The following is a 16,467-nucleotide window of genomic DNA, read 5'->3' as shown; positions in this document are numbered from 1 at the left end:
TATCTGAAAAGATATCACTGCACCATTGCCATTTGATTATTATTATTTACATTAATTTTGCCTTTTTCCTTTGTTTGTTGTTAGTTATGTTTACTTTACGAGAGTTATTATATGTGCATGCCAGCTTATGCTGCCTAGGTTGGACATTATTATTTTTCTCCCTTAATAGATCAATAAGGCTTCATTGCTGTAGATCTGGAAGAAAAATAAAGACATCTATCTATCTTGTCCACCTACCCAATCTACATGTGAAATTAACTCGCAAACTCTTCCTCATAAGAGATTTAAAGGTTTATTACATTCCCAAGATTATCATATATTTACCGATGAGGCAAAATCGTCTACTGGCGTAGGGGCAGCATTCTTTGATATCCAAACACACACAAGTTTTAAATATCCGTTGCCGAATAGTCTAACTATATTTACAGCGGAACTCCATATGTTCAACGACTGAGTTCCCAAAAAATAAATATTTTTAGCGATTCCCAAAGTGTGCTTCAGGCTCTACGATCTTTTTCACAAATTTATAATGTGTATGTATACGAGGTTAAATACCTTCTTTTTCAACTCGAGAAGTCTGGTTTTTCTATAACGTTACTTTGGATAAAAGGACATAGTAATCACGTAGGTAATGATACAGCCGATTTAGCAGCCAAAGAGGCAAGTACTGATATCGCACATTTATTGCAAATTAAAATCCCGGTTTCCGATTTCTTCTCACGTAAATAAAGGGATGCTCATCAAGCATGGAATACACTATGGCGACTTTCTGCCGGTACGAAGGGTCAACACTATCATCAATTGAAGCCTACCATTCAGAAACAACAATGGTTTGTCAATGGTACGTACACGCGACGCCATATTATTAATATTACAAGATTACGCTTTAATCATTCGCTAACCCCTGTTTATCAACATCGGTTTCACATGGCAAATAGCCCATCTTGTTCTTGTGGATATAATGATGGAGATAGTGATCATTTATTTTTCCAGTGCCCCCCAATATGTGCCTCAACAGAGACTCTTAATGCGGAAATTAATCAGTCTTCACGTACCTTTGCCCACGCGAGTTTCAGTCTTGCTATTCCAACCTTCACCACAAATCATCACTATTCTTATCGATTATCTTGATTCCACTCAAATAAGGTTGTAATTACGCTATAGTCATTCGGTTGTTTCACGAATGCATGGAAGTGACACTTCTATAAGTTGCCAGGGCGTTCCCCACATCCCTTTTTGTAGGTCATATAGCGTTTCCTTCTATTACATGCTATTAAGTATTTTAGTGGTTCTAAAGACTACTAGTGATGCGTATGTAACCAAAAAGTGAATTAAGTGCAATATTAAGAACGGCTTGTGACTGGGAAATAGAACATTCAATCCCAACCAATCTCCTCAAGAAAGAAAGAAGAAAGAAGTTAGGAACAATGCAGTAGTTGGCTAACCTGTGTGATTCGTTTTATTTTTGTCTTTCCAATATGGAGGATAAACATTGTTTCTCTGCTTGTGTACATCGTGTACATGTGGTAAGGTAGACCGGGGTAGACTGATAGAGTTCTGGCTCCTGCTGTTCGTGCTTGGAGTGATGACGGTGAAGAGGAGTTGAAGGGAATGTGTGGTTGTGTATTGTGAGTGTTTCGTGAGATTGTAAGTTTTTTTTTTTTTTTTCCAAAACCATGGTTAAGGTTAAGAAGAATAATTCGAAGAAGAAGAATTTATCAGAAATGCGTAAGAATGATTCCAAGAAGAAGACACTAAATCCATTTGAAATCCACGTCAATAGACAAAAATACAATGTAATTGGCAGAAAACTAAAAACTGAGAAAGGGCTTCCTGGTATTTCGCGTTCGAAGGCCATGAAGAAGGTAAGATAACTGAATTATTCAATGTAGGATTGCAAGTGACATGATTGACGTTTGTCATCATAGCAATTCATCTTCCTATAATTATTATGGAAGTCGAAAGTGCCTCAATGACGGATTTTGTTTGAGGTTGGTGGATCTTCGTTACGTTATCTCTTAGCTTGAGAGGTAGCATACGGTCGTCATGTTGAAATATACAGATATGGACAAAAATATTCATACCCTTACCCATCCAATACAAAATGCTTTATTGCTGGACCAATCCGGAGTACAGGTCAAAATTACAAATCCAAACGCATACCTTGTACAGCAGTGGTCATTACAAAGCACAAAATAAACTAGAAGTAAATAACAGTACATAACAAAGCAACAAATGCGTGCTCCATGCCACTACTTGTCTGGACATAAGTATCCATACCTTACGCGTAAAAATGGGGTTTAAACGAATAAACAGAAACCTGTGTTGTTCCGTGGCATTAGTTGTGTAGTAGATGCAGACAGAGACGAACTGATCAGCTGGTCAGAGATGGTACTAGTCCGATGGTGAGGAAAACTAGGGAAACGTCTGTTGAAGAGAGACGACTTATTCTACGCCTTCACCACCAAGGAAAGTCGTATTCTGAGATCGGAAACACCATTGGAAGAAGTAAACCAACTGTACAAACATCATACAAATGTTAAAAGGACAGGATGTTCTTATAAGCAAGAAAGGACGTGGACGTCCGAAGTAAATAACCGCACAAGAAGAAAGGTTCATGGTAACCACAATTAAAAAACAACCACACGCTACATCTTCGGCCATAGCATCGCAGGTGGCAGAATATTTCAACCATGCAGTGTCACACAAAACAGTAAGGAGGGTCCTTCATCGTGTTGGGTATCGATCTAGGGTCCCAAGAAAGAAACGCACATAACAAAAGTTAATCGATGGAATAGACTACAATTTGCAAAAGAATATGTGGTGAAAGATTACGCATTTTGGTTGACAGTGATGTTTACAGATGAGAGTAAATTTAATATTTTCCGAAGTGACGGACGCATGATGTTTACAGATGAGAGTAAATTTAATATTTTCCGAAGTGACGGACGCATTTTAGTGTGGAGACGTCCTAACATAGAGTTCCATGAGCAGAACCTCGTTACCACTGTGAAGCACGGTGGGGGTGGGGTTATGGTGTGGGGATCAATGGCCCCTTCAGGGGTCGGTGAGTAGGTACTTACCGAGGGGACTATGGACAGATTTCAATATTTGAACATTCTGAAAGAAAACGTTCGCAAAAGCGCCGAAAAGCTTGGGATTTGCTAATGAGTTTTATTTCCAACATGACAATGACCCCAAACATACGGCAGAAATTGTTCGTTTGTGGGTACTCTACAACACGCCGCACACATTAAAAACACCTTCCCAATCGCCGGATATCAACCCTATTGAACCTCTATGGATTGAATTGGAGTCCAGATTAAGAAACACCACATAACAAGTAAAACACACTTGAAACAGTTACTACAACAAGAATGGGGAACATTTCATCTGAACTAACACAGAAACTGGTGTTCTCAATGCCCAGCAGGTTAAAAGAAATACTATACGGGAATGGCAAACAAACGCGCTACTGATCGAGTTGGTAATATCTCTTTCTTCATTGAGTTGTGAACTCTTCTGGGATACAGTATGGATACTTATGTCCAGACAAGTAGTGTCATGGAGTACGAATTTGTTGCTTTGTTATGTATTGTTATTTACTTCCAGTTTATTTTGTGTTTTTTAATGTACACTGCTGTACAAGGTATACGTTTGTGTTTGTAATTTTGACCTGTACTCCGTATTGGTCCAGCAATAAAGCATTTTGTTTCGGATGGGTTGGGGTATGAATACTTTTGTCCATATCTGTACCTGGATTCTGATGAGAGTATAAGCTGTTGTTACCACAGTGACACTTTGTACCACTTTGTCAGTGGATGAACATTTTTTTTCCTAATATATCACATGGTTAACTATGGAAACAAAATCATTTTCACACTATAGCTTGAGTTACTTTGCCTTAACCCCAACTTACTACAAGTAGATGTAGGCCTATGCTTTTTAAAACAGATACTATATCTTAATACTGCATGCTCTTCTTCTGCTTCTTCTTAGTGCTTAATCTGCTTTGGTGGAGGGTCCACTGTTTGGCATGCCATTCGCCACTTCTGTCCATCACGGGCATTGTGAGGGGAGACATTGGTGTCCCACATACCTTCTTTCAGTCGATCATGCCACATTTTTTAGGTTGCTCATGAGGCCGATGTCCATCTGCATTGAGACGCAGGGCTGTCTTCGCAATTAATTGCTTATCACTATGCATGGCATAATTGTACCAGCATAAAGGAATCTTCCGGATTTTCTTAGTTGTGAGCGCAACCCCCATCATCGCTGGGATATTATTGTTCTTGATATGATGATCTCATGGCCATGCTTTTGCCAGTTCGTCCACATGGTAATTGAGTTTAGGCTTATAGGCTCCCGTGTAAGGTCCATAACAGTAATGCTGTGTTCAGGGATGCTGGGTAGCAATTGTTTCTAGAATCATTTTAAAAATCATCTGTGGTTCATATCTTCATGATATAATGTTCATTCCCATCAGGAACCTTCATGGTAATCACTGGTTCATTTTGACCTGTAGAGTAGGAGTGCATTTTCAACGAAGCCATGTGACGACCCTGCATAAATTGCCCCCCCCCTAACTAAATCCTTCCCTGCTACTTTGTACCTTTTAGTAGATGATCTATTTAAACTATGAACAACAAAGGTGAAAGATTACAGTCATGTCCAACCCCTGGAAGTACCTTGAACCAAGAAGTCATGAAAGATTACAGGCATGTCCAACCCCTGGAAGTACCTTGAACCAAGAAGTCATTCTACCATTAATTCTCGCTGCAGGTCACTTGTTAATATAAAAGCCTTTAAATGCTTTTAATAATCTATCCTTAATCCTGTTGTCTTCCGGTACGGTGGATATCTTTTCCGTCGGTACTCTGTCATATGCCTTTCCTAGATCTACAAAATATACACATAACTGTGTATTTGTCTCGTTAGCATTTGTGAATTACCTGGTGCATACTGAAAATCTGATCCTGACAGTCCCTCTGTAATCTGAAACCACACTGGTTATCCTCCAGCTTCCTCTCAACACAGTGAACACTTTGGCTGGTAAACTGATCAGTGAGGTACCTCTATAGTTGTTCCAATGCTTCCTGTTCCCTTGCTTATAGATAGGTGCAATTACTGCTTTCGTCCAATCAGAAGGTACCTTATTAAAACTTCATGCTAATCGTTACCAGGATTTAGTGGCTCAAATCCACCTTTCCTTAAACCAATAAGGACAATTGCAGATGAAGAGAGACCAACCTTTTCAAAGACTGACTTCAGGAGGCATGGAAACTCAGGATTGGGTAGAACATTAGGATTAGGCCTAGATAATTTCCACTCATCCAGCATGTTCCTCCGTGCAGCCATCAAAGGACAAGAAATGCCACATCCAGTGGCTGACACAAGTGAGTTTAATTGGGTGGCACTAAAATTAAACAAATAGAGTCTGGACAAATTATCCCCTTTGCAGTTTCTTCTTATGGGAAAGCAAAATGCATGGGGATCAATCTTCAAAAATTGCCAAATCAAACCATCCATACTTCCAATTTAATTGGTCCGTTATTTGAAATTTACGGTTAACTCATTCTTGGTTGCCAGCGTTTTCTCCCAGTGTGCCAGTTTGATTTCATCAGTTGGTGACTAGCACAACTACCAAGACTAAGGTCGTAATATTGAAACAAGCATTCTGACATTTCTTAGAGTGAGGTCTGTTGGCTACCTGCCTGGGCGGGAATAAGGGAGTAGGGGGTATGATTGCCATGGAAACGTGGGCGGGTCCATTGCAGTTGCCATGGAGATAAGCCTGCTGGCCAGCTCGTGTTGATAGTAGTTGCCAAACCTCTCACTTCTGAGTTGTATAAAAAAGAACACAGCGGTCTGAACAAACGAACAAGGGGGCCGGAAGCGAGGGGAGGGAGAAAGGAATGAAGGAATGTGGCAGCACCTTGCATTGGCATGTGCAACGCTCCTCCCTCCAGCCCTATCTGTCAGAATGCTTCTTTCAATATTACAGTTAGGCCTATAGGGAATGTAGTGAAGGTCACTGCACAGGCTACTTGGAGCCTCAGGCAGTGCCAGTGCACTATGAGAGACTTGGCCTCTTTTTAAAAAGATTGATGCCTGCTTGGCCATCAGATGATACACATTTTGATTACTGTAGGGAACTTGAAATATTTATCCTGAATGAGTAAATTCAAAATGTATTGTTGTTGCAACTGTGGAAACTGCTGTGGAAAATATGTCAGCTTAGAACTTTGGCTGGTAAAGTTTGGTCATTTAAGGTTCAATATTGGGTGAGAAACTTAAAAAAAAAAAAATTATCTTAATGATATATGCATTGCGAGTCAGTATTTCTCATGAAAATTTGTGTTGCACAAAAAATACAGGAATGATTATCAGTTTTAGCCCATTTTATGGTACTCATTGAGAAAGGTATAGTTGGGGGATGAAACATGACGGCCTCAGTTCCTGGAAGCGAGCTGGAAGCTAGTAGTCTATCACATCCTGCACCCTGCTGAGTTAATGAGTTCTAAGTGATCCTTGTTTGGTGTGGAGAGGTGCCAAACCACTTTCTTCAGTCTTTACCCTTTCTTCATGCCGAGTGCACTAGACGATTTGGCAGCTCTGGCTACAGTAGAGGTAGTAAATCCTGTAAGCCGCTAATAGACATCAGGCTGCCGCTGGAAAGTAGTGGTGTGAGGCGAGGTCGTCATGATTTGTCGCCAAGTATATGAACTGTGCAGTGTATGAAAGCAATGCATGATCGTATTTTTTTCTATTAGCCATCGAGATTGAAATGTTTTTTCAAATTTTATTAAGAACAATTAAACTGTAAAGTTAATGAAGATGAGTAGTGTGCTAAGTGGCCTTTCTCCTCATTACTTTCTCCATTGTGCAGTATTTATATTCTGTAATTTACTTCTTTTTTTTTTTTTTTTTTTTTTTCCACAGAGAAAGGCAACTATACTGCAAGAGTACAAGATAAAAGACAAAAGCAATCAGTTTCTGGATCGTCGAATAGGTGAAAAGAATAATGCGATGACTGCTGAAGACAGAATGATAGCACGTTTCACTAAAGAGAGAATGAAAAGACACAGTAAGGTATGCCTCATCCTAATGGGTTACAGTATGAGTGCTGTTTTTAGAAGATACAGATAATCATGTACCTACTATATGTTTCTTTTCTTGTTTCAGAAAAATATTTTTAATCTTGATGATGATGAAGTTTTGACTCACCATGGACAAACTTTGAATGATATTGAAAAGTTTGATAACCCTGCCAGTGATGATGAAGATGAGGAGGAAAGAGGAAAACTTGAAGGTAACAATATTAACTTCATAATGATGTATTAGGGATCTGTATTGTCTGTAGTAAGTGTAGAAGACTGCTATGGAAATTAATTTGAGCAAAGAATTTAGGATCTTACGCCTGCAATAGACAGGAAGAATTGTGGGGTTTCTGAAATTCTGGAGAGAGAAGTGATTCATTGTTCTAAGTAGGCATAAGTGAAAACATAAAACCTAGGAAATATTTTAATTTAAAAAATTGTAATATTCAAAGTAGGCCTAGTAGGGTATTTTGAGATTGTATTTTCTTTGTAAAAGAGAAGTCTCTTATCTTTTAATAAATCTTGAAGTAAATACAACATTAACTTTCCTATTGTTTCAGCTGATTTTGTTGAAGAGGCTCACTTTGGTGGTGGAATCTTGAAGAAGGTAGACGGTGAGAAGCCAAATCGGAAGGATCTGATTGAACAACTCATTGCTGAATCAAAGAAACGTAAAGCAGAGAAACAGCGAGTTAGAGAGCAAACTTTGGAACTGACTGAGAAATTAGATACGGAGTGGAAAGATCTGCTTCCTATTGTAGCAGCTTCAAAGAAAAAAGATGCTGATAATTATATTGAAGATAATAAACCTGATTCTTATGATACTGTAATGAGGCAATTGAAATTCGAAGCTCGAGGAAAGGTAGATTTCTTTTTTAATCTTTTTATCAAAAATTACTCAGTGACTTATAATGAGTAAGTTGTATAGTGAATTTACCTGAGTAATACCGTCCTTTTAGTTTTTTATAGTATACTGTAATATTCTGAAATTAAGGCACACTTTTTTTTTTGTTTAGTGTTCTGCACCTCATGGTCATAGTGTATTCTGTATTTGTTTGCACCCATTATTCTCATGAATATGAGATCAGTGACTGAATTTTACTCTAGTAAGAATGACAACAGTGCATATAATAACAGGTATTAAAAAAATAGGAAGCCACAGAGCATAGGGTGGGTGTTAGAAAGAAGTGGATGTGCAGAATGAAGGTTTTGATGCTTTCTTGTGAATGATGGATGTTCTCAAGCTTATCTATCTCCATAGGCCGGATAGGGATTGTAATCTAGACATACTCGGTTACGACGCTTTTGTTCACGGGCGGTCTTTCATCATGGGGTTATTTGATTGTCTTCGACCCATTCTTTCTACTTGTTCTGATTTGTGGTAGACTTGGGCCTTCTTAAAGTAAGATACAGTAAAACCTTGATGCATCATTTTTCAAGGGGGAGGGTGAAAAAGATGATGGGTGTGGGTATCTTAAAAAATAGAGGGAAAGTCTGTTATAGCAAGAATTCATAACAGCGAAAAATTTACTCGCTATAGCGGAGTGTCGCTATATCCAAATTTTGTATAAAAGTAGGAAAACCCTCCATATACATTAAAAGTGGTATGAAACGACAATCAGTTTGTACAAAACTTGCATTTCTGTGGATGATATCCACATTACGGCTTACTTGTTTGTTATTTTCCAAAATCCGATACTGCGTGAAAATGTATGTTTAATTTCATTCTGAAAAATTACAGTACCGTATTTCTCTGAATTCAAGACGACCCCCACTTTTTCCTTCATAAAATTTAAGTCAGGCTCAAAAAGTGCTTTATAAAATCATATGAATGCCTTTGTTGTACTGTACAGTACACATTTTTAGACGCCAAACACTGGCTTTTGTTATGCCGTATTTTTTTTGCGGCTGCACAATTAGTCTTTATTTCTGCAGGTTTAATGACTATTAACTTAAAATTGGCATCATAAAACCGAAGAGAACCCATTTAAAATTTGCTGGCAATACGTTACCTATTCTATGCGTCTCTACAATACGATGATCCATCAGGAAAATTTCTTGCTCTCTATAAAACTGTTACTTTTACTCAGCGTCAGATATAACCGGCTACCGCTACACGCATGTCTCGCTTGCCGGGTTTGGCCAACTTCAGCGGCTAGCGATTTATAGGCCTAATCGCGGACATTGAAGGTCAACAAACAAGTTTATTGCGCCGCGGTATGGCCATTCCGCCTTTGTGTTTTTCATGCAGATACCTCACAATTTCATCTTCAACTTCTTTAAAACGTCCTTGTTGCGCAGCACTGAATGCATGTTTTGTACAGTATGCATTTTTTAGCTATCGTTGTCTTCATGCTAACGCCAATTATTGGCATTAGTTAGGCCTATGCCGTATTTTGTTGCAGCTGAACAATTATTCTACACTTTCAAGTGTTTAATAACCCTTAACTTAAAATTGACAGCATAATATTAATAACCATTAACTTAAAATCGACATTATAATATCGACGAAAACCTGTTGAAAATTTTCCCGGCAATACCTCGTAACTTTACAATACGACTATCCATCATGAAAATATTCCTGCTCTCTATAAACTTAATTTCACTAAGCGTCAGGTATAGTAGACGCGTTATAACTCCGCCACTGAGTAGCCGTGGCCTTCCTAAGAATTCGAAAGCTCTCATGTTTTGATGCCATTCGTTTTTGTAGAGGCTAATAGAACGTCATTCATTCTTCACTATATCCCGAGATCCAGTGACGTTGCACACAGGCACTGTACAACCGGTTGCCACGGGTAGCGATGTATAATAAAGAGGCGATCGTTTATTGTCAACGATTTTAGTGTGTGTGCGCGTGCGTGCAGGGGTGAAAAGAAGCAGCATGGTTACCACGGTAGTTGCCAATGGTATCCATTAACTTACTGTTATACCGCGATTGCAAGACAACCCTTAATTTTTCGCTTGAAATTCTGAGGAAAAAACCATCATCTTGGATTCGGAGAAATAACGGTATCACTCCAGAGGCTTCTGTGGCAAACATTTCAGTTTTCTTCTTCAAACGGCGTCACCTAACCTAACTGTATATGTATCTTGAAAACATTTTTCAAACGCATGTAGAGAAATGATAACCTTCTTGCTAAAAGCTTGCATGGGAATAGCCTTTCCGAAATTTAACTAGACCGAGAAAATATAATATAACTCAGAAATCAGTGATGCGCTCTGCCATATCTTGAGGTGTTTCGCATTCGTACTTAATCTCAGTGTAGAGTATTCAAATTAAGCGAGTGTTTACGGAACCCTTAATTTTAATGAGTTAACAACTGCTATCGGCTATGTTATTTACATACTTATTACGAAAAGTATTATCCTCTTTCATTTTGAATTTTCTTTCAGAGAACAGCAGTTGACGGGTATTACTAATTGACTCCGACATCGCCTTCGAATGTCGACGAGAGAGCTTGGAAGTGCACATAGCGAGAAAACAATACCGCACTGAAATAAACGATTGCATTTTGTTTCAAATGTTTCAGTTTTCTTATTCAGACAGCATCACCTAACCTAATTTAACAAATGTATTATGGAAACATATGTCAGTCGCCAGCTGAGAAATGATAAAACTTCTCGCTAAAACTTTACATGATAACAGCCTTTCCGAAATTTAACCAGACGCGAGAAAATATAAAAGTAACCACTGAAACAGTGATCCACTCTACCATATGTTGAGGTGTATCTCATTCTTTCTTAATTTCAGTATTTAGCATTATAATTAAGCGATCGTTTAGTCGGCCTTTATTTTTAACAAGTTAACAACTGTTATCGGACACATTATTCACGCATTTATTACGAAAACATATTCTCTTTCATTTCGAATTTTCTTTACGGAACAGCAGGCGACGGGTATTACTAATTGACTCCGACATCGCCCTCGAAGGTTAGCGAGAGAACTCGCTAGTGGACATAGCGAGGAACCGATACCGAAGGTAATTGATCGCATGCAACATAATCGCTGGGGTGCATAAATATTGGTAACGGAAATAATGAAAATATTAAATGTCCACCTTTTCAATACCATGAGTGTTTATTGATGTGAATATATATCACATAACGTTTAAAGAAAATTGGTACTAGTTTCGATGCTCATTGCACGTCATCATCAGCCAACAAAACCAATTTAGCAAAATACAACTTATCAAATAGCAATATATAACACATGATAGCACCTACAAGACAAATGTTAAACTATGACTAGTTGAAATATAAAACACATGACAGCAAATACGAGGATTAATGTTAAAAGTTAAATAGTCAAAAGTTAAAACAATGAAAGCTAAACAGAGAAGGTAACAATAGTTAGGATATGATACACGAGAAAATAGTCCAGCTTGAGGTTTGTGGAACATAATATGTATCTATATACAACAGTTAAATGCACCTACTAATTCAAATTTTAAATGTAACGTTAAAATGATGAGGGTATGGTGCATGTGACCAACTAAAACATATGACAGCACCTATAAAATCACTGTTAGATTATAACCAGTTGAAAATGATGAGGTGCATCTGACCGTAAAATATAACATTTTTGAGAAGGTATCCCAGTTGTTGAGTCTTGATAAACAAGAGAATAGTCCAGCTTGAGGTGCATAGATCATAAGGCAACATATGTTATCAGTGGGAAGAATAAACCTTGTTCTCTTAAGTTGCGGTAATTAACATTCTTAATTCAGGTGGTTTCGAAGCCAACAATGTGGTCGTGTGAAGATCATAATTTGAATTAACGTCAGTATGGAAACTTGGAGTCCTGATGAAAAGATTGAAAGCCAAATTAGGCGTGATATAAATGTACATAGCCAAAAGAAATATAAGGGAAAGGAGGCGAACTCACCTTGAGTAGCGTGATGGCACAGATGTTGAAAGGAGAGGAGCTGGGCTAATGAAGAGAGCAATAATGGAGGCCAAATAGTGGAAGGGAAGGGAGAGTGAGGGGAGGGGAAGGGGAAAGAGGAGGAGGAGCTAAAGCTGAGGAGTAAGGCTATGGTGGGGCAGAGGGATGAGGTAGTGGGGGTAAGTGACAGGGATGTGTATTGCACATGGCTCGAAAGATAGCGCTAGTGTTTGGAAATCTGATATTTTTAAACAAGTTAATTAAGAAATCGAAAAGGATATTGGGCTTATCAGAAATTTAATTGAAGTTGAAGTTAGGATTAAAGTATTGATCGAAATGCATAAAACAGTTTTCGATTATATTCATGAGGGGCCCTTTATTGGCCATTTGATGGATCTCTAAATTGTGTTCAATGTCAGTAAACTTGTGGTTGGAGTCAGAGATGTGTTGCTGAAAACCTATTGTATCTTATAGCGTTGACGTGCTCTGAATATCTAGTCGTGAAACTGCGTCCTGTTTGCCCAACGTATGTGGAATCGCAGTCATTGGATTTGAATCTGTAGATTCCGGACTTTAAGAAAGTATTGGACATGTTAACTGATGGGGAATTGTGCAGAATTTCAGAATTCCTGTTATTTGTTCTGAAGGAAATTTTTACGTTATGTTTTCTGAAAAGATTGGTGATTTTGTAGACATCTTTGTTGAAAGTAAAGGTGGAAGAAGTGGCATCTTTAGATTTTTCTTTAGTAAGAGTGGTCTTATGTCAGTGTCTGAACTTGTTGATAATTTGTTCCATAAAGGGCTTATTGTAACCGTTAAATTGCACGAATAGTATTGTTCATGTCTTTCTTTGACATAGGTATTGTGAAGGCATGGTGGACTAAACTATTATAGGTAGTACGTTTGTGTGCTTGGGGATGTGTGGAGTCTTGATGAATGGTAGTTGCAGTTTGTGTGGGTTTCCTGAAGATTTTGTAAGATAAAGAGGAAGGGTGTCTATGAATGGTCAAATCTAGAAAATTGATTAAACTGTTTGCTTCAGACTCAAGTGTAAATTTAATGTCGGGATCGATGCGCCTTAGTAGGTGCATTTAAATGTTGTATATAGATACACCTTATGTTCTACAAACCTCTATTTTCTCCTGTATCATACCCTAACTATTGTTACCTTCTCTGTTTTGCTTTCATTGTTTTAACTTTTGACAATTTAACTTTTAACATTAATCCTCGTATTTGCTGTTGTATTTTATATTTCAACTAGTCATAGTTTAACATTTGTCTTGTAGGTGCTATCATGTGTTATATATTGCTATTTGATAAGTTGTATTTTGCTCAATTGATTTGTTGGCTGATGATGACACGCAATGAGCGTCGAAACTAGTACCAATCTTCTTGAAACGTTATGTGATATATATTCACATCAATAAACACTCATGGTATTGAAAAAGTGGACCTTTAACATTTTACTGTAATCACAGTTCAATACGGAACAAAATGAAGTTTCTAACTTTCAATAACGGAAATAATCGCGTGCGCTTAATCACTCGTAATAACGGATGGATCAGTGATAGGGGTCTTGCTGTAACCGAAGGATAATACACAGTATAACATAGGAATTTCGAAGGGACAATAAAATAGTGTCGTTATAACGGGGTTCTCATTATATGCAGTACTCGTTATCGTGGACTTCTACTGTAATAAAATACAGATACTGCATTTGGACACTTTTCTATATTTAAATTTCATAATAATAATAATAATAATAATAATACTCACTCACACTGTAGGCTTCTGAGAGACGTTAAGTTCCCGTGCTGATCTCACAATCCTCTTCCATCCTTTTTGATCTTTAGCCCGCTCTTCCCAGTTATCAATTTGAAGGGTCCGTCATACCTTGTTGATCTCCTTCTTCCAGATGCTTCGGGGTCTTCCTGAAGGTCTTTTCCCATTAAGAGATCCCTTGTATAGATCTACTGGTGCTCTGTTATCCTGCATCCTCAGTACATGTCCAGCCCAGCGCAGTCTGTTGGATTCTGTCACACCCATTATAGTGTGTTGTTGAGGGAGGGTATAAATCTCATAATTAGATCTTTTCTGCCAGCTTTGAGAGATAGGATCGAACCATGGGCCAAATATTTTTCTATAAACTTTATTTTCAAAGACTTGCACTGCTGCTGCTCTTTCATGGTTATACTCCATGTCTTGGAACCATACAGAAGTACTGGTCGAATGATTGTATTGTAGATAATCATTTTTGCATTCCTTGTTAAAAACTTGGAGCCTAATATAGGGCTCATAGAGTAAAATGCCTTATTTGCATTCTTAATTGTAGCTTGGTGTTCTTGTTGGCTTTGGTTTTGCTGATTGATTAATACACCAAGGAATTTAAACTCCGCTACTCTTTTAAATATATATTTCCCAATCTTCAAAGGCAATCTGTCAACCTCGTCATGATTCGGTCTCTGTACAACCATGTAATGTGGCTTTTTATCATTTACCTGTAAGCCAGTTTTTGCTGCCATTTCCTCTAGTTCCACAAATAACTGCCTAATTTGTAATTCATTGCGGCCAATAAGAACAATATCATCCACATATGCAAGGACTTTATGTTGTCTCCCCAGTATGATGCCAGAAGGTACAAGAGCTAATTTCCTGATAATCTTTGCCAGTGCAATGTTGAATAGAAGAGGAGATAGTGCATCCCCTTGTCTCAGACCAGTTTTATTCTGGAAGGAACTTTATTTTCTGCTCTTGAGCAAAACACACTAACATTACCATCCATACACTGTTTGCACATGTTAATTAATTTTATGGGAATGCCAGACTCTTCTCTGTGGATTGAATCATATGCCTTGAAGAAATCTATAAAGAGATAATGAACCGACTTCTTGTGTTTCCACATCTTATCATTAATAGTCTTAGTTGCAAATATGTTGTTTGTAGTGAATCTGTTACTATGAAAACTGTTCTGATAGTCCCCAATAACATTTTCAGCTGGTTTTAAACACTGTAAAAGAATAAAAGACAGAATTTCGTAGGCCGTATTTACAAGAGAGATACCACGATAATTTTGAAGTTCTTCCTTATCCCCTCCTTGATGAATTGGGACAGTAAGTGATTCCGGCCATTCTTTTGGAATAATTTCATTGTGCCATATCCTTAGAATGATCTTATATATGTATTTATGTAATCTTTCTCCACCATATTTAATAAGCTCAGCAGGAATGTTGTCACTACCTGAAGCTTTATTGTTTTTTAGACGTATAATACTTCATAATACCTCTTGATATGATGTGTCTGGTATTTGTTCTTCTGATGGGGAACTAGATGGTTTACCAATACAGCACAATTCAACAAGGAATTGAAGTATTGCTTACTCTAATTTAATAATTTTTCCTGATCAACAATTAAATTTCCAGGCTTATCTCTCATAATACTTGATCGTGGTTGAAATCCTTTTTTAATTGTGTTGACAGTTCCATACATCTTGTGGATGTTCGTGTTTCTGTAGTCGTCTTGGATTGATTCTATTTTTTGTCTCAGGTAGACTTTTTTCTTTCTATGAATTCATTTACTATGTTCTTTCTGTTTTTCTCTGTATAGTTCCTCAACATCTACATTCTTATTACACTGCAGCCACTTATTACACCATATTGCCACTTTGTTAACTGCATCTTTACATGCCTTATCGAAAGGAGAATAATAAAACTTTGTTTTTTCACCTATTCAATACTTAACTAGCATACAAAATTAGGATTTCATCCTTATTTTATTGCCAAATTATTAAAAACGTTGTACATGTTTCACTCATTTTCTGAGCATCTTCAGCCATATTATCATCACAAGGTTAATTAGGAACATTGACCTTGAATTTGTATACATGATTTGTCATTAGCAAACTTAAATAATACAATTTTTAAGAAACCTGATTAAATATAATTATCTTATATATTGTGCCGTATGGCTGTGATATGCGATATAACAATTATTAACATTGAAATTAAAACTATTACAATATTCCCGTGTGTGATGTCAGTTGGTCTAAGTGTAACAATTTTTCACATTCTATTAAAACTATTATTATCATAAAAGTTTGTTGTTTGAACTTAAAATATTTTATTAAAATATTCACTTCATATAAACTTGAGAAAATATATATATTACTCTCTCAAAACAAATTATGAGATCAGGCGCAATTATTGTATTCGTCATCATAATATCTGAAACTCTGATGTGCCGTGGTTTATTATAGGTGATGATGTTGCACACTTTGAAATTAACATTTGTTGAAACTTGTTAAATTCAACATTTGCTGTTATCTTAGTCAAGATTTGAATATCTTGTGTGAGTGAGCAGGGCCTAGGTCTGATGGGGACTCGCAAGATTTATGTTGATATTACATCATATATAGTATATCCTTACAAAATTTTCCCTTGTTACAGATATGTCAACAAGCTCATTGCATACTTGGGAGAAATCACA

General features: G+C 37.4%; 2 protein-coding genes across 3 annotated transcripts in view; one reads left to right on the top strand and one right to left on the bottom strand.

The window, feature by feature from the left end:
• LOC136877511 (luciferin sulfotransferase) overlaps nucleotides 1-1,100 on the bottom strand; it is a 243,989-nt gene extending 242,889 nt beyond the window's left edge. Inside the window, exon 1 of the mRNA XM_067151620.2 lies at nucleotides 1,056-1,100. The gene's annotated coding sequence lies outside the window, so the exon portion shown is untranslated. The remainder of the gene's footprint in view (nucleotides 1-1,055) is intronic.
• Nucleotides 1,101-1,491: 391 nt separating this feature from the next.
• The window catches only part of LOC136877071 (nucleolar protein 14), a 111,405-nt gene continuing 96,429 nt past the window's right edge, over nucleotides 1,492-16,467 (top strand). Inside the window, exons 1-4 of one of the 2 annotated variants that reach the window (XM_067150888.2) lie at nucleotides 1,492-1,865; nucleotides 6,943-7,092; nucleotides 7,186-7,312; nucleotides 7,661-7,962. In XM_067150888.2, the coding sequence (XP_067006989.2) occupies nucleotides 1,677-1,865; nucleotides 6,943-7,092; nucleotides 7,186-7,312; nucleotides 7,661-7,962 (768 nt within the window). In that variant the 5' untranslated portion in view covers nucleotides 1,492-1,676. The remainder of the gene's footprint in view (nucleotides 1,866-6,942; nucleotides 7,093-7,185; nucleotides 7,313-7,660; nucleotides 7,963-16,467) is intronic. The other variant, XM_068228669.1, reaches the window with a different exon arrangement.

Source organism: Anabrus simplex, chromosome 7 (assembly GCF_040414725.1).
Source record: "Anabrus simplex isolate iqAnaSimp1 chromosome 7, ASM4041472v1, whole genome shotgun sequence".
NCBI lineage: Eukaryota > Metazoa > Arthropoda > Insecta > Orthoptera > Tettigoniidae > Anabrus > Anabrus simplex.
This window is presented reverse-complemented; position numbering and strand designations above follow the sequence as displayed.